This window comes from Erigeron canadensis, chromosome 5 (assembly GCF_010389155.1).
Source record: "Erigeron canadensis isolate Cc75 chromosome 5, C_canadensis_v1, whole genome shotgun sequence".
Taxonomy (NCBI): Eukaryota; Viridiplantae; Streptophyta; class Magnoliopsida; order Asterales; family Asteraceae; genus Erigeron; species Erigeron canadensis.
The window spans coordinates 42238631-42262150 of record NC_057765.1 but is presented as its reverse complement, the minus strand read 5'-3'; the positions used below and the strand labels follow the sequence as shown (position 1 = coordinate 42262150).

At 33.0% G+C, this 23520-nt stretch overlaps 2 protein-coding genes across 3 annotated transcripts; both read left to right on the top strand.

Moving 5' to 3' along the window:
- Positions 1 to 4497: 4497 nt before the first annotated feature.
- Positions 4498 to 13338, top strand: LOC122599866 (PH, RCC1 and FYVE domains-containing protein 1-like). Its single transcript, XM_043772462.1, has 9 exons — positions 4498 to 5005; positions 6642 to 6728; positions 6969 to 7058; positions 7785 to 7865; positions 7997 to 8191; positions 8597 to 10720; positions 11136 to 11282; positions 11625 to 12016; positions 12818 to 13338. Exons 1-9 carry the CDS (start codon positions 4952 to 4954, stop codon positions 12948 to 12950), a joined length of 3303 nt encoding a protein of 1100 aa, XP_043628397.1. The 5' UTR covers positions 4498 to 4951; the 3' UTR covers positions 12951 to 13338.
- A 1047-nt stretch (positions 13339 to 14385) lies between these two features.
- Positions 14386 to 19434, top strand: LOC122600196 (eukaryotic peptide chain release factor subunit 1-3-like). Of its 2 annotated transcripts, XM_043772872.1 has the most exons (4): positions 14386 to 14539; positions 16584 to 16933; positions 17069 to 18057; positions 19010 to 19434. In XM_043772872.1, the coding sequence occupies exons 2-3, from the start codon at positions 16624 to 16626 to the stop codon at positions 17932 to 17934; spliced, it is 1176 nt and encodes a 391-aa protein (XP_043628807.1). In that variant the 5' UTR covers positions 14386 to 14539; positions 16584 to 16623; the 3' UTR covers positions 17935 to 18057; positions 19010 to 19434. The 2 variants fall into 2 exon arrangements, with proteins under 2 accessions (XP_043628807.1, XP_043628806.1); XM_043772871.1 differs by having other exon boundaries at positions 16584 to 18057.
- The last annotated feature ends 4086 nt before the right edge of the window (positions 19435 to 23520 follow it).

Sequence of the window (23520 nt, the reverse complement as noted above, 5' to 3'; positions counted from 1 at the left end):
ATGTATTTTTATTAGTATAATTTTCATCAAATATCATATAACACAAATCAAAATATTTAAGGTCAAAGTTTATACAGAAAGACTTTAAAAATTCAAGCTAAGACACATTTAGTGAGACGGAGGAAGTATTATACCAATGATACCCCATGGATTTAACCCCGTAGAATATGGTGTCTTTATTAACTATAGCGTAATAATACATTTTTTCGCTTATTGTCTTCCAAATCATCCAGCAAGTGATCCTCACGATAGCGCATTTTTCTTCATTTCATCAAGACCTACAAACTCATGTAAATTTGAGAGGTCATTGTGTTGGAACCACGTTAGTGTGACCGTCACTGATCATGTATCATTCCTGATATGATAATTGACGATAACTGAAATCCCTATGTCTAAGTAAATATATGATGGGCGTATTTACTCTTAGAGACGTAGTATAGGGTTTCCCATTAGGTGATTGTAACTAAGAGGACTAATGGTACACACATTAAACACCAAAAGACCTCTGTTGTCGCGATCACCACCGTTGCATTGCACGGATATTGTGCTCATAATTGTTAAATTCTTATGAGTCGAGTCAATTTACACAAAAAACGAGTCAACTCGCTTGATGACTCGTTTTTGTCGAGACTATTACGAGTAGATGTGTGAACATGGACCGAGTCACAAATCGCAAATTTATAATCATTGTAGTTTGATACTGTAATTATATATAATATATATTATTATATTATATTTGTTGGTATATTATTTTCAGTGTTATCAATGTAGTTTTGATATTTTTATTGTGAATTTGAAGATAAATTTTAAGTTAATAACTTAAAACTATTCAATATATAATACTTTGGTAAATCTATCAAAATAATGAGCTTATATTTTGTTTATAAAGACGTCATATGTATATATTATATTATATAACTAGGTCTTTTACCCACGCGATGCATGGGTGTTGAAGTTATTTTTTAAAATTTTTAACATTGACATTGATAATCAATAAAATGTGATTTAGTTATCGTAATTTTAATGGTTGTTTATTTTGCTAGCTATGTAAATAGAATTTTTTAAAAGTAAAATCTCATTGTTACAATTTATAAAGTTAACAAATAAAATAATCGACTAAATAACAAACAATAAAAAGAATAAAAACTCACATTTATTATTCACAAAAATGAATATATCTAGTTCTTTTGGATAATAATGATGTTTCAAAAAGTTATTATTACTAAGAAGCTGCGACTTCTATGTCTAGTTAACGAAAACCTAACAAAAATAACATACACAAAAAACCCATCAATTTCAAGGAACAAATTAATATAAACATATTGAAGCTCCAACTTAACTATATTTCAATGGTTTAGAAAACATCCAAAAAACAGTATGCTTGATATATATTTGTTTATATAAATAACCAATTCGTATTAATATAGTAAATTACTTTGCATGAAAACATAAAACCTATAAACCATAACATAACTACATTCACTTTGACTAATAAGAAAGCAATACAAGAATTTACGTTATTTACATTCATTTATATATGCAAAAATCTATATGTTAGAACATATGATTTAAAAATCGGGTAAGTAAATCTATATATATTTCATATAAATTGAAGATTCTATTACTAATGAAATTTAGGTTTTTTAGAATATTTAGTTTCTTTATTTATATATCCTCTATATTAATATATTAATTAAGGATATCTAAATTCTATAATTAAAGAATACGGAGTATGCAGTTATATCTAAATCATTTAAATACGGAGTATGTATTCAATGGTTAACAAATCAAATGAATTTTGGGCTTAACTTTCTAAACTTTGTCGTAAGGTAGAAATATGATAGATTTTTTATAATTTTTTAAAAGATATATATAAATAGAGTAAAATATCGTTAAAAAATATGAATGTGCCATGTAAGATAAATCTTATGTGGCAAATTTATAAAATAGGTTAGATATTTTAGAGGCTATAGAATCATTCGATTTTCTACTGTTTTAATAATTACATAGATTATATTATATTATGTATTCTTTAAAATGTTATGACTCTTACAAGTCGAGTCAAGTTTTAAGTCACGAGTCAAAAAATTATGTTTTCGAGTCGAGTTAAAAGTATTTGGTGAGTAACTATGATCGTGCTAGTCTAAATAAACATTTATGTTTTAGGCTACTTTTTTGGCGAGATGGACATTAGCGATTTAATAACTACTGTACGAGTATTATATTTGAATTGTAAGCCCATTCTTGTAATATATGTTTTCTCATAAGAAAATCCATAGTAAGCCTAATAACATAATAAAAAGCCCAATGGATGGTCAACACTACACTAGTTACTAGGGTCGTAAACGAACCGAACAAACACGAACGAGAGCTTGTTCATGTTCGTTGGTTTAGCTTAACAAACGGTTCACGAATAAATAAATGAACATAGTGTCTTGTTCATGTTCGTTCATTTGTGTCCATAAACGAATATTCACGGACACAAAACACTGATGAACAAACACAAACAAACACCAATGAACAAACATAATTAAAAATATTTACAAACATATAAACTACACAGGGGGGTGGGGGAACCCGTAGGAAGGGCTTCATATTCAAGATTACAAATTATTGATCGGCTAAAAAATTTATGAAACTTTCCTACTTTCGAAAATGAAAATATTTTACGGCTTGACATAATATAAGTATTTATCTTTATAATTTGTATTTAATTTTCTTTTAAGTGTATAAGTTATTAGATATTGATGTTAATATTAATATTAGTATATATAGCAAATACAATGTTCACGAACATAAACGAATGAATGTTCATGAACATAAATGAACAGATGTTCACGAACATTGTTCGCGAACATATTATCGAACGTTCACGAACATAAGTGAACGAACGGGAATTATGTTCATTTTCGTTCATTTAACTAAACGAACGAACACAAAAGTTAAACGAACGAATACGAACGAACTTCCCGTCGAATGAATTGTTCATAAACTGTTCGGTTCATTTACAACCCTACTCGTTACCGGCTTACCGATTATCAGTTGTAATCATCTACTGATCTACCCATATATATTCAGAATGTCAGTCAATTTCATGAAGACTTCATCTCTGATAACATAGAAAGAAACTGTAATATTTAAAACATTTATACATGATAGGTTATTCTATATTTTGTTAGTAAAAAGGGATTATATTAATCGTTGAATACATGATATGTATTTTTCTTTTTTGAGCAGCATGATATGTAAAATATTACCTGCATGATGATTTGCCATCAATAAATTTAAAGTATTGTTTTTACGTAAAAAGTCAACGAGTAACTCTCACAACTTTCAGTTTTCTACCATACTCTTTTTTTTCCCCGTACAAAATCAACCGGCAACTCTCAAAACTAATTGAGGAAATTCTTTTTACTTTTAATCGGTTGCTTAATATGGCAAAATCTTTATAAGTTAATAATTAATAAATTGTTAAATTAATCTTTCCAACTAATAATTTTTCCACAGTACCAATCGAAAGATGTATTATAACCATCATACTCATCTATCACATAAGGAACAAAAGTTGAACCAACGCAAACGTAACCGCGTGAAGTATTAGCCATTTATCCGTTGTTGATTTTTTAAAAAAAGCTCGATAAATTAATAATCTTATGGGATCCCTAATCTTATTAAATTAATAAATTATCTCAACCAAAACTTTAGCTATTTATATACGTTTTATCATATAACAACTTATCAGCTATTATTCTAAAATTAATGTCATTACAAAATAACTTTTTATTTGAAAATAACATAAGTTTTCAGTTTTTTCTTTTAATAAAACAAAACAACTATACAGAATTAATATATATAACCCACGTGTTAATAACACATATGTAAGAAAGTCTTTTTTTTTTAAATTGGGTTTGAATTTAAAGATACCTGAGTTTGAGTCTAAGAGGACAAAGTTTTTCCTTAATATGTTGTCGTATTTCTAAGCGAACTATTAGAGGGTTTTTCATCCATGTAGATATTAGGCGAAAGAACTCTCTACTGTGGAATTGATTAATACAACATAATTTAGACCTCCGCTGTAATTTTGATTGGCACCCGTAAAAACATTAATATAATATCCACTAATACATATTTGTTTTTCAAAAATATTCCCCATATATTAAAACTCACATTTACAAGTTGATAAATTGTCACTCATATCATAAAAAAAAAGAAAGAAAAAAAAAAGCTTAATATACCTAGTTGGTTGGTTTATTATATTTGCATTACTTCGTAAAAACTATTACAAGTTTATTAGATAAATGTTCACTTAAATGGTGAAAAAAAAACTTGAAATATAAAAGTTTGTTTTTTTAGGAGAAAGTATAACATTTTTATAGTTTGATTTAGGAGAGAATTTTACTTATTCAAAGTATATCATATTTAGTTCTAAATCATCAACTACATTATATTTAAGGATATACTTTTAGTCCACCATCACCATCAACACCACCACCACCTCTACTTTCTCTTTCTTCTTTTTTACTTTCTTTCCATTCATTAGGTCTGTCTGTACTAATACTACTCCTCTCTTCTAATTATACTTATCAGATCAATAATCACCAAACTCATCTTCTAATTAACATTCATCTCTTTCAATTACTACAATTTACACCTACTAATTTTCACACACACACACACATACCTACCAACCTACCTTCTAATTACACACACACACACAGCTGTCAAAAACATACGGTATTAGATTCCATCTCAAATCAGCTCCAGCTCAAATTTATGAGCTCAAATTCAGCAATCAGGTCAACTGAAGTACGTTTTTGCGATTAATTGAGAGATTTTCGGTTATTAATTTGATCAACATTTGGAAATGGAGGTTAATTGCTGCTTAAGTTTGGATTTGGATGTGTAAAATGGAGATGTTTTGAATATATTGTTGCTGCTGTGGAAAGAGATAATGAGTTCAGATGTTAGCAGGACCGGAGGTCAAGTTGAACGGGATATCGAGCAGGTATACATACATCTATATATATATATAGGTTTCAATATACCTGATAGGTTTTGATACATTTAGTATACCGAGCTTCCGGATAGTTTTTGATACATCTGCTTATAATGTGATCTCAGATTGATAGTTTAGTAGCCGTAAAGATGATTAGTTATAGAATGCGACGCTTATATATAAGCATTATTATAATTATTATTATTATTATTATATCGATGTATTGATTGCCTGTATGATAATTTGAGTATTTTTGAGGTACGGGGCTAATGCAGGGTTTGAGTGTTTTTGAGATACAAGGCTAATGCAGGGCAGCTGGAGTGTAATTTGTAAATAATTAGTGTGTGTTGAAGGTGCTGGAAAGTGTTTAGTTTTATTGGCTTGTTTATTGTTGCACGCCGTTTAATTTGATTATGTTGTTAAGAAATGAAGGATGGATGTTTACAGTTACACCATATGATTTGTCCCTGCAATGGTAGATTAGTAGCCTAGGGATGGGGGACATGTAGTATAAAGTCCGGAGGTCATAGGTTCTATAATGCCTGGAGGTCATAGGTTCTAAACCCGTCCCCATGCTCCTTTAACCATAGTCTTACGTGATTTACCTCTCTCATGTTGGCCATGGGATGGGACTAGTTGGTGAGTAGGATCGGTCACCCTTTTTGGAATCAAGGATAGAAGTTGTTCACTTTTATATTCACTAGAAGTTGTATACCAGATGTGTTTTAAATAAAGTATCTGTTTCTATTAGCTTTGGATACATAGATAGGCTGGACTTGTGAGTTTTCATAGGTCTTATGATTCTTATCTCCAGCTCCACATTTAAAGTTCATACCACATCCAAAGCATCTACTCCTCTCTAGATGAATACAAAATACAACCACAACTTCTCATATTTGAAAGAAAATAATCAGATGTATGAGTAGTGGTGTTTCAATTGTAGCCTTGATCCCTATGCATCACCGTGTGAATTTTGAAACTATTTGATTGAGTCAGTCTCCTGATTGAAGCTAGTGTACAGTTATTATGTACTTGCAAACCTAGAAATATTAATCGACATTTAAGGTAGTTGTGTTGACCTGGATGGAAAAAAACCCGATTATATGATATAAATGTGCATATATGTATATAACGTTTACGGGTGAGTCTACTTTGGTGGCCATCCATATTTTATGCGTAACTCCGTTAAGCGAACACAAAGAATGAAAGTGGAGAAAGTTTAACCGGTGCAAGACAATTAGCTTTGTGTGAAGTAATTTTTGATTGCTACACAAATTTGAGGTGGTTATCCTCGCATACATTCTATGAGGAAATCTTGTTTGTTATTGTGAGACATTATCTAGCCTGCATCGCTTGTTAGAATAGTGATGAATGCACAATTCACGAACATTTAATGATGCTTTCGGTGAATTAAGATTGACCAACCTTGTAAGAGTACAGATGGAGGGTCGTTAAAGTCAACTTGTTGGCTTGTGTAAATTATGATTCCAACTGGTGCCACTTTCTAAACAAGTAACAATACTTTTTCTGCTGTACAGTCTTCCTTAAAGGTGGATGTTTAGATGCACGTTTTATCATCTCTCTATCACACAGGCAATGTGTTGATTTCTTCTTAACTTAGTGCCTTGAATTATATTTACCGCAGGCCATTACCGCTCTTAAGAAAGGGGCATATCTTCTCAAGTATGGAAGAAGGGGGAAGCCAAAGTTTTGTCCCTTCAGGCTGGCGAATGTAAGTTTGACTTTCATCTATTGTGATTAGTGTCTCCAATTGGAATTATTCATGCTTCTTTCACTATATTTCTGCTTAGTATGTTTTATTTTTTTGGCTAACATCTGTTGGACCAACATGACTCTGTTGTGTTTTTAGCAAATTGAACAGTGTGTGATTTTAAAATTTAATGTAAGCTCATTGTGACAGGTAATCAATAGTGCTATTTCAGTTAATGCTGTTTTTTCTTTGCTATTTCAGGATGAGTCTATCCTCATATGGTTTTCTGGAAAAGAGGAAAAACAACTTAGATTAAGTCATGTCACAAGAATTGTATCAGGGCAGCGAACTGTAAGTGATTTCATTGCAGATTTAATTTGTGCAAGATTGATTATGTATTCTAAGTTGAGGGGAAGATTGTAGAAACTCTTTAGTCAAAAAGGAAGATTTGCTATGTAGTTACTTAACAAACCTAGAAAACAAAGTCACTTAAGTGATATTGAAATTAATGTAGTAACTATTTGGGTTTTTAGCCATTTTTAACAAGTTTTAAAGTAGTATAACATATGTTAATAGTAACTATTTAGTATATGCATATATCCTTGCACACTCATATATTTATTATATAGGACTGTATGTTACTTGTATGACCATACTGCTTAAAGACAATATACACAAGATATATAATGTTCGATGATTCAAGTATTTGACAGTCAATTCTTAGATATCCTTTTACGATCACAGAGTCAATGTGATTATACTTAATCATATAAATAACTATCTTGTTTTTATACAAGTATGCATATGTATGCATGTTGCTTGTATTGCTGTGCATGATATGGTTATGTTACTCAACATAGCTTTTGTTGTCTATTCGGGGATTTAGTTCTGACTTGATATTTGGCCATTGGTGCTACTTTAGTTGTGGATTTCTGTCATTTCGATCATGGCATTATCATTTGAAAAGTGATGTTTCACTCTGAGATTTTCTTATTGAAAATGCATTCAATTGTATCTTTTTTTTTCTTTTCTTATATTTGTTGTGAATATTTACTATGATTTGACTGTGTTGTGTAGCCAATCTTTCAAAGGTATCCACGGCCTGAGAAGGAGTATCAGTCGTTTTCCCTAATATACAATGATAGGTCTCTGGATGTGGTAGGATTTCTAACTCTTTGAACAACTAATCTCTTATTAACTTTGTGTTATTGCTGGCAATTTTTCTGCCATCTAGCAACGGATTTTGAGAAATTCGATTTATGATCTAGAAGTTTATTTTGCATACATAGATCTGCAAGGATAAGGATGAAGCTGAGGTATGGTTTAGTGGCCTTAAAGCACTAATTTCACGTGGCCATCAGAGAAATTGGAGAACAGAATCAAGAAATGATGAGATCCCGTCTGAAGCTAATAGTCCGAGAACATACACTCAAAGAAGCTCGCCTTTACATTCTCCATTTGGTAGTGGCAATAGCTCACAAAAGGTACAGCATCCTATTTGATGTGATTAGACGTGGCATAATTGGAGGGTCTGGTAATGGGTTAAAATGGGTAAGCTTTGGGTAAGGTTTGAAATAGGTAGGGTATATGGTTGACGCAGACTATCTTATGTCTGAGCGTTCTATTTTCTAAAAGTAGTTGGTGTCTGAAATTCTAGTTTTTTTCAAGTTTTTGATTAAATTGTTGCGAGGTTGTATGTGTTAAACATACACTGTCTGCAACCTGTTCGACCCATTTCTTATAACTTAATTGTATTGATTTTACCCCGTTTGACCCGGTAGAGATTAAACATAACCAACTTTGAGCCATATTAATTTAGATATGTATCTTTGCATTTATATTTTCTTTGACATACAATGGTCAAATTTCACATTATGGTGCATTTTCAGGATGCTATCGATCAGCTTAATCTTCATAGTCCATATGGAAGTCCTCCAAAAAATGGCCCGGACAAGTCATATCCAGATGAGATTTTGTATAAGCTTCCCCCCAAGGGTTTCTTTCCTCCCATTCCTGCCAACGGGTCTGTCCATTCAGTGTCATCAGGGGGTTCTGACAGCATGCATGGCCACTTAAGGGGAATGGGAGTGGACGCCTTTAGAGTAAGCCTATCAAGTGCTGTTAGCTCATCAAGTCATGGTTCTGGGCATGATGATGGAGATGCCTTGGGTGATGTTTTCATTTGGGGTGAAATTACAGGAGATGGTGGACCCCACAAAGTAGGTGGTTATTCTGCTACGAAAATTGATTCGTTATTACCTAAAGCCTTAGAGTCAACAGTAGTCCTTGATGTTCAAAACATTGCTTGTGGTGGAAGACACGCAGCTTTAGTTACAAAACAAGGGGAATTGTTCTCTTGGGGTGAAGAGTTAGGCGGTAGGCTTGGCCATGGGATAGATTCGGATGTTTTACATCCAAAACTAATAGATGCTCTTAGCAATGCAAATATCGAGCTTATATCATGCGGTGAGTATCATACATGTGCTGTTACCCTCTCAGGTGAGCTCTACACTTGGGGCGAGGGGCATTTCGGTATTCTTGGCCATGGGAATGAAGTTAGCCACTGGGTCCCGAAGAGGGTAAATGGCCCATTAGAGGGTATCCATGTTTCGGCTATATCATGTGGGCCATGGCATACTGCTGTAGTGACATCAGCTGGTCAGCTGTTTACTTTCGGCGACGGGACTTTCGGTGTTTTAGGCCATGGGGATCGGAAAAGTGTATCGAGACCTAAAGAAGTTGAGTCACTAAAAGGACTTCGAACAGTAAGAGCTGCTTGTGGAGTCTGGCATACTGCTGCAGTGGTGGAAGTTATGGTCGGTAATTCAAGTTCTAGTAATTGTTCTTCAGGAAAACTATTTACATGGGGAGATGGAGATAAAGGTCGATTAGGGCACGGTGATAAGGAAACCAAACTAGTACCTACCTGTGTCGCTGCACTCGTTGATCCAAATTTCTGTCAAGTTGCATGTGGACACAGCATGACCCTAGCACTTACCACTTCGGGCCACGTGTACACAATGGGAAGTCCTGTTTATGGTCAACTAGGAAATCCTCATGCTGACGGGAAGCTCCCATCATGTATTGAAGGAAAACTCTCAAAAAGTTTCATAGAGGAGATAGCTTGTGGGGCTCATCATGTGGCCGTTTTAACTTCAAGGACAGAAGTTTATACATGGGGAAAGGGGGCTAATGGTCGGTTAGGTCATGGAGATACAGATGATAGAAATTATCCAACTTTAGTAGAAGCTTTAAAAGATAAACAAGTTAAAGGTATTGCTTGTGGTACTAATTTTACTGCTGCTATTTGCCTTCATAAGTGGGTTTCAGGGACAGATCAGTCTATGTGTTCTGGGTGCCGCCTTCCATTTAATTTTAAAAGAAAGCGCCATAATTGTTACAATTGTGGTCTTGTTTTCTGTCATTCATGTAGTAGCAAGAAGTCACTCAGGGCCTCTATGGCACCGAATCCAAACAAACCATATCGTGTTTGTGATAATTGTGTTGTTAAATTGAAGAAAGCTATTGAAAATGATGGATCATCACATTCCTCTGTGAGTAGAAGAGGAAGTATAAATCAAGGAGTAACTGAACAAAATGAAAAAAATGATTATTTGGATCAACGATCCCGTCCTCGTCTTGCTAGATTAGCTTCCATGGAATCTTTAAGACCAGTGGAAACTTATTCCTCTAAACGCAACAAGAAGTTAGAGATCAATAGCAGCCGTGTGTCGCCAATTCCTACCGGAAGCTCTCAGTGGGGAGCTCTTAATATCTCTAAATCATTCAATCCAGTTTTTGGTTCTTCTAAGAAGTTTTTCTCAGCTTCTGTCCCTGGTTCAAGAATTGCTTCACGAGCCACATCACCAGTATCAAGACGGCCCAGTCCACCGCCTCGCTCCACCACGCCAACACCAACTTTGGCTGGACTATCTTCACCCAAGATCATGGTGGATGATGCTAAACGGACAAATGATAGCCTCAACCAAGAAGTATCTAAACTAAGAACACAGGTATCTTACTCGTCCTGATTTGAATTTGTAACCATTTACTTGGTGATGCTATTACGTAGCATTCTTTTCATTCTTGTATATGGCTTTAAGGCATAGGTGGCGAATTCAACCCGGTTCCTTATGAATGGGTTGATTGGTCTGTGTTATCTCTAATAGTCAAAGAGGTAAATTGAAGTATAGATTAGCAGGAGATGGGTCAAAAGGTGCTAAGTACTCCTAATGCATAAACCCTCTTAAATCACTTTATTCAAATATGACGACTAAACATTTTGTATATCTACGCCAAGTTAAATCTTTTGGATAAAAAGTTTCAGGCCACTGTATTGAATTCGAGTTCTTTATCAATGAAAAGAATGATGTGAATATGATTTGTTTTATACTTTGGCTAGTGTATTCAATTTTGTGTTCATGCCAGGTTGAAAGTCTTACTCGTAAAGCCAAACTTCAAGAGGCTGAGCTGGAAAGAACTTCTAAACAACTGAAGGAGGCCATAGCAATTGCAGGGGAGGAAAATTCAAAATGCAAGGCAGCAAAAGAAGTGATCAAGTCACTTACAGCACAAGTAAGATGAATGTTGTTAACATGTTTTAGTGTCTCCATTAATTACATACATTGTTCTTGACTTCTTGTGCTGCCAACAGTATTTTTCTGTTTTTACTCCTGTCTGCAACTTTTATTTATTTTATGTAGATTTCTTGCATCTGAAATAACTCGTCCTTAAAATAGTATACCTAATCCCTGTCAAAAGTTCTAGTGTGATGCACGTTGTCCATTGCACCCAAACCTAACTCGTTGGTGTTACCATGAATATATAATGCACATCACATTTATTTAATGGTAAATGTTATGTTGGACTTTTTGGCTAATAACTTCCTTTGTTCTTTTCCTATGTATGTTTTAAAAGCTGAAAGACATGGCAGAAAGATTGCCAGTGGGAGCTGCACGGGACCTCAAATCTCCTTCCTTCACTTCTTTTGGTTCTAATCTTTCTACCAATGACGTCTTATTAAATGCTTCAGTCGACCAGCCTAATGGTCCAATGTCATCATATAAAGAATCCGATTTAAGTGGTTCCAGCAACCCGTTAGTATCAAATGGATCAAGCACCTTTGTGACCCGTAGTTCGGGCCAGAACAAGGCAGGGCAATCAGAAGCAACAGCAAGAAATGGTAGCAGAAGCAAAGATGGTGACTCGCGTGGCGAAGATGAATGGGTTGAGCAAGATGAACCTGGTGTTTATATTACTCTCACATCCTTACCTGGAGGTATTAAAGACCTTAAGCGAGTCCGCTTCAGGTATGCCTTTTTGTTCTTGCCTTCCTATTTTTCTGAAGTATAAGCATTTCAATTTGCCTCAGTACTGAAGGTCAAATATTGAAATTGCACTAAGCTCTGTTCTGTTCTGTCTTGAGACCTCCCTTAACTTTCTCTAGCTCAAACAAGAACTTGTTGATGCTCATGGTTTGGCTGGGTAAAATGAGCCTATGGCCTTTGGTAGCTTAACTGCTTATTGTCTTTAGGCAGCCATTTAAACCAATGACAAGAAGACTGCCCAAATGGGTCATATTTTATATATCAGATCATTGGGTCGAGCAAATAACCTAAATCAAATTACCCCAAGTATGTGAAATTTAAGTGTGATCAACCTCATGTTGATTTGTTCAAATATGTTTGGATTCTGATATTGATAGAAATAAGTGTTAACTGTGAAGCATGTATTGATTATGAAGTACTGTAAAAAGTTGGACACAAATATGCACGATGGTCAATATAAACTGACCAGTCAGTTGCTGAACCTCCCCCGGATCTCCATTTACTTAAAATTCTGGCTACTGCTCTAGAAAAACTTAGTATTCTAAAATCTATTTCTGATGCATTAAATTTAATTTAGGGATATATATTATTAAAGTTTAAATAATTTAACGTTTTAATCATATTTAAGGCACTGAATTATATATAATATAGGACAGAATGTGGTTTGGATCTATGCAATCTGGGGGGGGGGGGGGGGGGGGGGGGGGGGGTAATCAACCCATTCATTTTGCCACCTCTAATTACTTCAGTTATGAGTTGTGACCCATAACTTTTGTAATGCAGCCGAAAGCGATTCAGCGAGAAACAAGCAGAACAATGGTGGGCTGAGAATCGTGCTAGAGTTTATCAACGCTATAATGTCCGACTGGCTGATAAATCAAGCGTAGGCGTTGCTAGTGATGACTTACCACAGTGACATGTAGAACACAACGTTTGTAAATCATTTTTCCTAATTCTTATACTCCAGTGCTGCATTTTCACAAAGCAAAGCTCATATTGATCCGATTTGTTGGGTTTGCCACATCGTCTCATCATGAGGAGGTTGGAAGCAAAGGTTTCCTACAACAAGAGCTTCAGTTGTGATTCGGTTTTCCCTTTGTAGCTTCTTATAAGTTGATTCGTGAGTATAGGGTTGATGATGTTGATGAATATGTAAATTCATTGTAGGTTTTCTAGAAAGCTATTGCCGTCTATATTCATAATTCCTTGAGGTTCTTTTTTTTAGCTTTGAAAGTTGCCATATATCTGTAGATCCTGCTGATTGCTTTTAGTTTGTTATAATCTAATATTCGCTGGTTTTTGCATTTCTTTTCATTGTATTTTCGTTTATAAAAATCAATTTTGTTTCATATATTAGTCTGTTTATACCAGGTTTTCTTGTTTTGTATGTATAGGCATAAGCCATGATAGTCTATAATGTTCATCTATGGCCTCTAAGAATATTACAAGTCAAGTTGTCAATGGAACGATAAATTTTGTAGAATTGTACTTTGACGATTCAATGTCTGGAATAAATAAGATGCACCAGAGTTTGATCATTAGGTTTTACATAACATTAGGCTCACAGAGTTTCTGTTTGATAAGTTTCTTGAAGAATATCTCAGCCTGAAGAATCCTATCTTCCAAGAGTGTACTAAAAGTAAGTGTAGACATTAGGTACAATAGCTCGTCTAAATGAAAAGCCTAAAACTGCAAAACCGTCATTTGTTCGATGCAAATGATAACAACTCTTGATGGCAATACTGGCAGTGTAGTGATTAACAGGAAGACCAATTGCACACGTTCTTTTGAAGAGATGAAGGGAATGCGAAAAATGTTTCATTTTGGTGACGGAATCCAAGAGCTGATTGAAATGGATAACACAAGGAAGAGGCGTTCTATGAGTCATTTCATCGAACAGGTTCAAGGCTTCTTCCAATTTTGAAACTTTTTGATATTTAGAAAGGGGAGAAGAAAGGTCATTCTCATAACAATTTGAAGAAGAATGGGTGGAGTAAAAGGAGAGTAAAAATGTATTGTTGGTGATGGATTTACCTTTTGAATAATAAAAGTCGTCTTGTGTTATTCCGACACATCATCATCGTCATTTTTGTTGGTGTCTCCAATTCTAACTTTTTATTACTTTTTGATTAAAATTATTGGACGGAATTTTATGCGTAAAACATACACGGTACGGTAGGCAACCGGTTATTATCAATTATTGTCAAATTATAAAGAGAGATGAAGAGGGTGACAGGTGGCAAATCTTTTTTTTTTTTTTTAATAAAAGAATATTTGTAAGCTAGATATATTCTCTGTTTTATTTTAGAGTCGTGATGATCGGGGGCTTCCATCGTACGTACACACTCACATACACATATGATTGAGATCCTTAATAAAAAAAAACCACTTTGCATATATATAATTCACATTCTCGTTTCATTTCTATCTCTTCCGAATATCATTCAAACAAAATAAAAGTAACAAATTATCACTTTAGCCTATATCATTCCTTTGATCGATCAGGTAAAATTCTATCATTTTGTTTTTCAGTTATTTATTATTTTTTTTCTTTTTTCACAAGTTATATTTTTATATCTTATTGTTACATAAATGATCTGAATGTTTAATATATGCTGCTGTGGTTCCTTAAATTTCCTCATCATGTGTTTCTTTCTTTCTTTTTTTTTTCTTCCCATTCTGCATGGATATATATATATTTTCTGGTATGTATGTAGTTTTGTTTTTCTAATATTAATGCATTGAAACGATAATTCGGCTTCAGATTTTCATTTTTTGTGTCAGTTTTTCAAATACTTTTATTTGCGATTTGGCCTTTTAAGATTTTTACTTTTTGTGATATACTCGTATTATTTACTTGTGATTGTGAATTTGTGATATTTAAAAGTTAATTTTAATTGAAAGTTTTTATTCTGCAAATTTTGCTTTAAAAGTTGTGAATTGATGGATGTTTTATACGTGATGATTATAGCTTCAAGTATCAAAACGATAATTATCATATCAAGACAACTGACCTAATAGCTTATTAATCAATCACAAAACTCAATCTTTATCAAATTAAAAATTGATGATGTCATAGATATAAAAATTATAATTTAAAATTTATGGAAATCTATATATATTAAATTTAAAATTAACATAATTAATATATCTAAATTTGTTATGACTTATGCATTAAAGCCCAGCTATACGCCTATACATATGAATAGCTACTATGGATGTTTGTTGATAAAACTATAAAAGCCAGCTTTACATGTATATCTATATTAAATTTTTCTATTCCAAATGAATCTTATAATAAAGATTAAAAAAATAATAATTTATAATTATCCAATTATTAATCATTATCTAAAGTTTTTAGAATTTAGAATTTTTTGTTTTTTATCGATAGTTTACACATTTTAATCTCACTAAATACTTAACTTATACATTTTGTAGCAATCAACTTTGAAATTTTTTATTCTATTCTTTAACATTTAATTATTAAAAAAAAATTCAACATATTGTTTTTAAAAAAATTCTTTCATAAAATATATAAAACTCCTTTTCTTTCATATAATGCTAACACTTATATAATTTTAATTTTATTAACTAACAATTCGTTAGTCTAAATCAATTTCAATTTATTGGTATGTTAAAGTTTATCTTTTAATTCGATCATGAACTTTAAATATTGTTTTTCAATCTATATATTTTGGTTTTCGCATGACAAGTTGATACATTATTTTAAATAAAGAAATGAAAGATAGTCATTAAAATTGTTATTAACTGCTTTTACTAAAGTTGGTTTATAACTACAATCCCCAGTATTTCAAGTACGGACAATTATATGTTGTAATGTGTTTTGAATAAGATCTAAAGTATCTTTAGGTATTAATAAGGGAAAAAAATATTAGATCAAAAAATATAAACAAATATTGTCAACAAAAAAGATTTAAAAAAATGAAATAAATATATGTAATCAATTTTTAAGAATTATATTAATTTATTTGAGCTTACCTACATTTTTAATACTTAAAAATACATATTTGACCATTTATCTTATATTGAAAATTTCTTAAATATCTCGTGTATTTGACACGGGTCAAAATCTAGTATATGATCAAAATACGTTTTCTTGGAGCTATAATTATTTTTATTTTGAGGCTAATCTGACATTTTATAGGGACAAATGCATAAAAATGATGTATTATATGTATCCAACTCTCGAAAGTCTATTTTCATGTATAAACTTCTGATTTTGAAGTTATGGTCATTTTAGTGAATGTCTCTTTTTTTTACCCAGTCATTGTCCTAAATACAAAAGGGTTTGGTTTTCAACAATTGGGCCTACATCAATTACAAAAGGCTATGGTTGTGGGAATGTGTCTCTAAAAGGAAGTACCTTAAAATCTGATCTGATAAACTACGTTACAAGCACTAATCTCAAATTGACACGAATTGATACCTCTCATATATGTCATGAGATGATCGAGTAGGGTTTTTTTTATTTTTAATATCTTATATTTACCATCTTTCTACTGAAATTAATGTTGAACACACGTTCCAGGTAGTTTTCTTACTTGTATAACAGTCTCCGTTAGCCCACAATGGGAGATGCTCACGATACGGATAAGAACATTGAGATATGGAAAATCAAGAAGCTTATTAAGGCATTGGAAGCTGCTCGTGGTAATGGTACCAGCATGATCTCTCTTATAATGCCTCCACGTGATCAAGTATCCCGGGTCACTAAAATGCTTGGAGATGAATTTGGAACCGCTTCAAACATAAAAAGTAGAGTAAACCGTCAATCTGTTTTGGGAGCAATCACATCTGCCCAACAAAGACTAAAACTCTACAACAAGGTTCCCCCAAATGGGCTTGTGCTTTACACTGGAACCATTGTAACCGAAGACGGTAAGGAAAAGAAAGTCACCATTGATTTTGAACCTTTTCGTCCCATCAATGCATCCTTGTATCTCTGTGATAACAAATTCCATACAGAAGCGCTGAATGAACTATTAGAGTCTGATGACAAGTTCGGTTTTATAGTTATGGATGGAAACGGGACCTTATTTGGAACATTGAGTGGTAATACTCGAGAAGTGCTTCACAAGTTCAGTGTCGATCTCCCAAAGAAGCATGGAAGAGGAGGGCAATCTGCATTAAGGTTTGCTCGTTTACGGATGGAGAAAAGGCATAACTATGTGAGGAAGACTGCCGAGCTGGCAACACAGTTCTATATCAATCCTTCAACTAGCCAGCCTAATGTTTCAGGACTCATACTTGCAGGGTCTGCTGACTTCAAAACTGAGCTTAGCCAATCTGATATGTTTGACCCCCGCCTGCAAGCAAAAATCCTGAATGTTGTTGATGTTTCTTATGGAGGTGAAAACGGTTTCAATCAAGCAATAGAATTATCTGCCGAGATTCTTGCAAACGTCAAGTTCATACAAGAGAAACGCTTGATCGGCAAGTACTTTGAGGAGATTAGTCAAGATACCGGGAAATATGTTTTTGGTGTGGATGATACATTGAAGGCTCTTGAGATGGGGGCAGTTGATATACTCATAGTTTGGGAAAATCTAGATATTAATCGGTTTACTCTTAAGAATATTACAACTGGTGAGGTGATTATTAAGCATCTGAGTAAAGAGCAAGAAAGTATTCAGAAAAACTTTAGGGATGCAACCACCAATGCCGAACTAGAAGTTCAGGAAAAGATGTCTTTGCTTGAATGGTTTGCTAATGAATACCGAAAGTTTGGTTGCACACTTGAGTTTGTCACCAATAAGTCACAAGAGGGATCTCAGTTTTGCAGAGGTTTTGGTGGAATAGGAGGAATCCTTCGTTATCAGCTGGATATCCGATCATTTGACGAGCTTTCTGATGATGAATTGTATGGTGATTCTGAATAGCAATCAATCATCCTTTACATGCCGTTGCAGGCGAATGTGGAAAACAGCCTGCACCGGGCACGAGCTCTCGCCATTGTCACTGCTGTTCCTGTATTGTTCTCACTCCGTGGAACTCACGTTGAGGTATGTATATAAACAGTTTTCATCTGTATATTTAGAAAATCTTGATATGGTTTAAATATATTCCTACCACACAAATTGACATATACCACATGTATGCGTTACTTACTCGTAGAGTATACTTTAAAAGGTGTACATTGTGGTAGATTATCAAAACGTGTGGTAGTTTATCACTGCTCTTATTTACATGGGATTGAATTTAGAGTTTTTATCATTCTTAGTTGAAGATTTAGGATCCCGTTGTTTTAACCAAGTGTGTTATGTGTTTGAGGTGGTAATTTTTACCCATTTTACATATGAATGGCGGTGGTGCATGATTTAGCCAATAGGGGAACATGCCAAACGGGTTGAACGTCGTCCAAAGTTTATATTTAACTTGTACTACCTTCCAAATCGTTTTATTCTAGGGTTTAGTTTAGTATCTTTATTATACCGTTTTCACAATCATAATACATTAATTATTTGCAAGTTTTCCAAAAAAAATGCACAAAAGATGTTTCTGGATCGACCCCACTTAACGTTCTGTTTTGACCCATGTTAAAATGACCCACTTCAACCTGAACCCTTTACCCAACCCAATAATTATTCCATCTCTAGATATGATCTATGTAGAGTATTGTCGTCTATTAAGGTCTTACTCTCAAGTCTCAACAAAGACATCCCTTGGGTAAGTTTTCGCAAAATATATAGATAAAACATCAGTGTACTTTCATACTTCTTTCATCTATCACTAACAATGTAACATACACCTACATTCACAACAATAAGTTCCGTTACTTCCAGTTTAAAACAATTTAGTTTGCATACCTAATCATTTTGGGACAAGAAGTCATTAGAAAAAATTGATTTAATTAATATTTATTTATTGTCCATGCTAGATTGCTAGGTACTATAAGTAAACTAATACAAAATGAGGTAAACTATATAACTCTAAATCGATGATTTGTTGTTACAGCTGTTGGAAAAAATATGTCTGAACAGAGGCGCCGCCGACGATCCTGTATTTCTTTATGGAACTGCAGAGCCATGCTGGACTCGTTTAAGCTCACATCCAAACTATTCATATAAGCATGCTGGCCATCACCTGCCCATGGTTGTCTGAAAGCTTTCTTCTTGTGCTTAGGAGGAAGCTTCAACTGGTAGAGGCCTTTGCCTAATGATATTCTCCAAGTATACGATGGTTACATTTGTGGTATTTGCCAACAATAAATATGCTACATGTGTATAACATGTACTAGATCTAAATAAAAATCGCTTGTGTACTACTTAAGAGGTTTGTTATCCTACAATCCCCTACTTATGTTTATAAGTGATTACATCAACTAAAGATCCAAATTGATTAATAGTTGTAATACTTATTCCTCTTGTTTTGATCGACAATGCATGTATGTTCAGTCCAAGAATTCAAAGGAGCCAATCGAGCTCAACTCTGTCATCCTAGCCTAAGTCGAGCTCAATTAAAGATCCTTGTTAGCCTTAACATGCAATCTTGATCTTGGCTCGAGGAACTCAAGCTCGACTCAAGAGCTAGAATAGCTCATATATCTATACAAAATTATAAAACATTTACTCCATCTTTTTTTTTTCTAACAAAGTTTTTGATAACTCCAAAACACCCCACTATTAGTATTTTGTTCACTAATAAAGTTATCTACCATATACATCCTTCAACCCTTAAAATAATTACATTACCTCTTTTACACTAATAACCCACCACTGCTACCATTACCGTTAATAACGCACCCACAATCACTAGCCACCATCATCATACCGCCACATTAGCGGCATCACGCGGGCATTCACCCAGTGCTAATAAGTCATACCCAATTCGACTCAACTCGGTCATCTTAGCCCAAAAAGAGTTTGGTTGAATTCTACAACATCAAACTCTAACTGGTTATAGATTTTGAGCGTATGGTAAATTAGTAATCACATAGGTCTTAAGTCTCGAAAATTTCACATGACACGTTTAATAACGTTTCTTATAAGCTAGAACCAAACTTCTAAATTGTATACAGTTTATTTTTCAGCTTTGATAAGTAAACCGCGTTGCGGCGGTGAGATGGTGGGGTGATACCTAGGTCATAGAGTATGATAGGTTATAGGAGTTGATATGTCATAGAGTATGATAGTCAAATGCCTTAGCCGTACGGGCTCCGCCCTCGGATTTAAAAATTTGTCGAAAGTATATTGAATGACATCTCTAATGAAAGAAACATGAAATTTTAAGCACACTCATACAATTTTTATAATTTATCGATGTACGGTTTTTGAGATAAAAGATTTTTAATGAATTGGAGGAATAAATGATTTATGGAAGAGAGAGAAAAAAGATGATTGGTTGAGATTTGAGGAGAGAGAAAGGGTATTATAGTTATTTTAGATAAATATAGAATAGATAAGAGGGGCATTTTGGGGAAGTACTTAAAATCAATATTGAAAATTTCAAGTTCAATGTTGAAAATCTAGAGAAAATCTGATTTATAATATAATATGAATATTGAAAATTTCAAGTTCATTGTTAAAGTCAAACTCGTTTGTAGTCGTAGATGGGTTGATCCATTTTTGGGGTTTCGTAACGAGCGAATAAGGCCCATTTTTGGTATTTTACATAAATACCCTTATAAACCACCATATCCTACATTTTCATTTTAAGCTTCACATCCCTTTTCTCCGTCCAACAAATCAACAAAGGTAAAGACTATTGTATTACTCTGTCATATTGATTTATATCGTTATGAGAGTAAGTATCCGCGCATTACGGCGGTGAGATGGTGGGGGTGATAGCTAGGTCAGAGAGTGTGATAGTCAAATGCCTACGGTCTCCGCCCTCGGATTTAAAAATTCGTCGAAAGTATATCGAATGACATCTCTAATGAAAGAGCATGAAATTTTAAGAACATCCATACAGTTTTTATAATTTATCGACGTATGATTTTTGAGATAAAATATTTTGAATGAATTAGAGGAATAAATAATTTATGGAGGAGAGAGAAAAAAGATGATTGATTGAGATTTGAGGAGAGAGAAAGGGTATTATGGTTATTTTAGATAAATATAGAATAGATGAGAAGGGTATTTTGGGGATGTACTTAAAATCAATATTGAAAGTTTTAACTCAATATTAAAAATCTGAAAAGAATCTGTTTTATAATATAGTATAGATATAGATATAGATATGTAGGTTGTACAATCTTTTAACATAGCCCATAATATTGATTAATTGTCCGTTTAATGAGCCAAGAATATATGTACAGATGACCTCGGTTAAAAAGGCTGATCAAGAGTATTAAACACTTGCTGTATAATAGATACAAATTATGCATCAATGTATGCACTTCAAAACACTAGTAAATCAATAAAGAAAACATTGCGCTTTGATATAAATTTCACATGCAAGAATAAATGGCTGCTTAGCACTTCAATTTGAGAAAACCATATTTGCACCGTTAGTTTTATCATTTTATAATCTTATAGGCTGCAATACACATATATGCTAGTGTGTTTGAGTTATAATAACCATTTGTTTAATGTTCATTCTTGTCATTTTACTTGTTTACTTCTTAAAATGTATATATTGCCAAACACTTAAAAAAAATTAATTATCTGATTATTGCAATTTAAAATAACATAATCAAATACAAACATCATCTTTCAGCGGCACGTTTTGTCACAACTAATTATCTGATTTTAATTATTCTAAACGCATAATCTATTTTTAAAAAGTAATCTTAAACACCCCTAACAAATAAACAAAATTCTATTTGTAAACTAAATAAATGTGTCATATTAGTTTTTTTATATCCCCTCTTATTTATAAAAAATATAGGTTTACAATTTTACAGGTTCTAGGTATAAAAAAAATAAGGATTAAAGTAAAACAAATAAAACAATAAGTTTCTTTTCACTGAAAATCATCGTGCATCATGAAAACAATTGTGCATCAATTTAAATACTTGTGTTTTATGAATTTTCGTACATTAATTTTAACATGATCTGAGGGTCAAAATTTGTCTCATTTGTTTTAATTTAATATTTGTTTTACAATAACCAATCCTACATTTACATTATAAAATATATACGTTTGGAACCACACATTTGATAGCATAATTGGACAACCTTGACCAAGAAAGACGTATATTAAACTCTACAACTATATTTTTGAGTTTAAATTTAAAGAAAAGATGACAATGAGTTTGGTGGCCCATTGGTAAGGTTTTTGATTACCTTGGGGGATCCACCTGGGTTCGAGTCTCACTTCCCACATTTGTGGGGGTGTATTAATAGGGATTTTTCAAGAGTCCCGAGTTTCATTTCAGGCATGCGTGTAATTTAGGAGTAGGATTAAATTAGAATGTCGTTCTAAAAAAAGTTAAAGAAAATATAAGATAAGAATAAATAGAAAAAGAAAGACAAAGAAACTATAGACATAAAAAGGCATTCTCGAGATATAAAGAATAGAAAGAAAAGTTAACAACTAGATAAATCTTTGATTTTAAAATTTAAGAAAAGAAAAAAAAGAACATTTTAGTTTTACTAATTTATCATCCTGTAAAAACAACCAGATTACAATGTTTGATAAGCTTTTAGGGACAAAAAAGTAATTATATACCATATTAAGTTGTTTCCATTGAAATCCGTCCATTTTTAGCATGATAAATTTGGGACTAAAAATGGTTAAATTTCTTTTTCTTTTCTATTCCATTCATTTTAAAAAAATGAGAATGCAAAAAAAAAATTATCCCTTTTTTTTTTCCCTTTCTATTGCTAAAACGACTCAAGAATGCAGTATACATAGACACCACATATATAAAAAACAGATAATGTCTTTTTCTTTTGAAAGTTTTATTATATATATAATAATATATAATTAACCTACATACCTCCAATACTCTTATTAATTTTCGCAATCATCTCATAACTCATAAAATAATTCATATATCACTGCCCGCCGTCATTACTACCAGTCGCCCCAATACCCACCACCACATCGACATTGCTACCGCCATTGCCACAGTCACAACGTGTAATCATCCATTTAGTCTTCACTTATAGCACATAAAATAAATTCTTATAAAGGTGAACAAAAACTAAATCTATGAATTAATCCTCAATTAATTAACCAAATAAACAGAAATAATAATCAATCTAAATTGATTATATTATCTAAATCACCAAATATCCACCACTGCTATTCAGGTATGGATTTACTCAACTACAATATTAAGTGTTCTATTACAATTTCAATTGTAAACTAAGAAACAAGATGAATTGAATAAAACGAAAGAGAGAAGCAAAAAATATAGATGCAAAATAATATAATTGATACATAACCCTAAACCGGGTTATAACCATCTATATATACTCAATGATTTTCAGAAAAGTCATAAGCAGCCTTTGTACTTTCCTCTTTTTTTCATGTACAGCTTCAGTCCTTAAAAACAAAAATAACTTACAGTCCATAAA

What these genes read in the sequence shown, in the direction of transcription:
- LOC122599866 (XM_043772462.1), top strand. Translation starts at nt 4,952, where the DNA reads ATGAGTTCAGATGTTAGCAGGACCGGAGGTCAAGTTGAACGGGATATC. An exon ending in GTCCCTTCAGGCTGGCGAAT is followed by an intron (nt 6,729 to 6,968) that starts GTAAGTTTGACT and finishes TTGCTATTTCAG; the next exon opens with GATGAGTCTATCCTCATATG. An exon ending in TCAAGTCACTTACAGCACAA is followed by an intron (nt 11,283 to 11,624) that starts GTAAGATGAATG and finishes ATGTTTTAAAAG; the next exon opens with CTGAAAGACATGGCAGAAAG.
- LOC122600196 (XM_043772871.1), top strand. Translation starts at nt 16,624, where the DNA reads ATGGGAGATGCTCACGATACGGATAAGAACATTGAGATATGGAAAATC.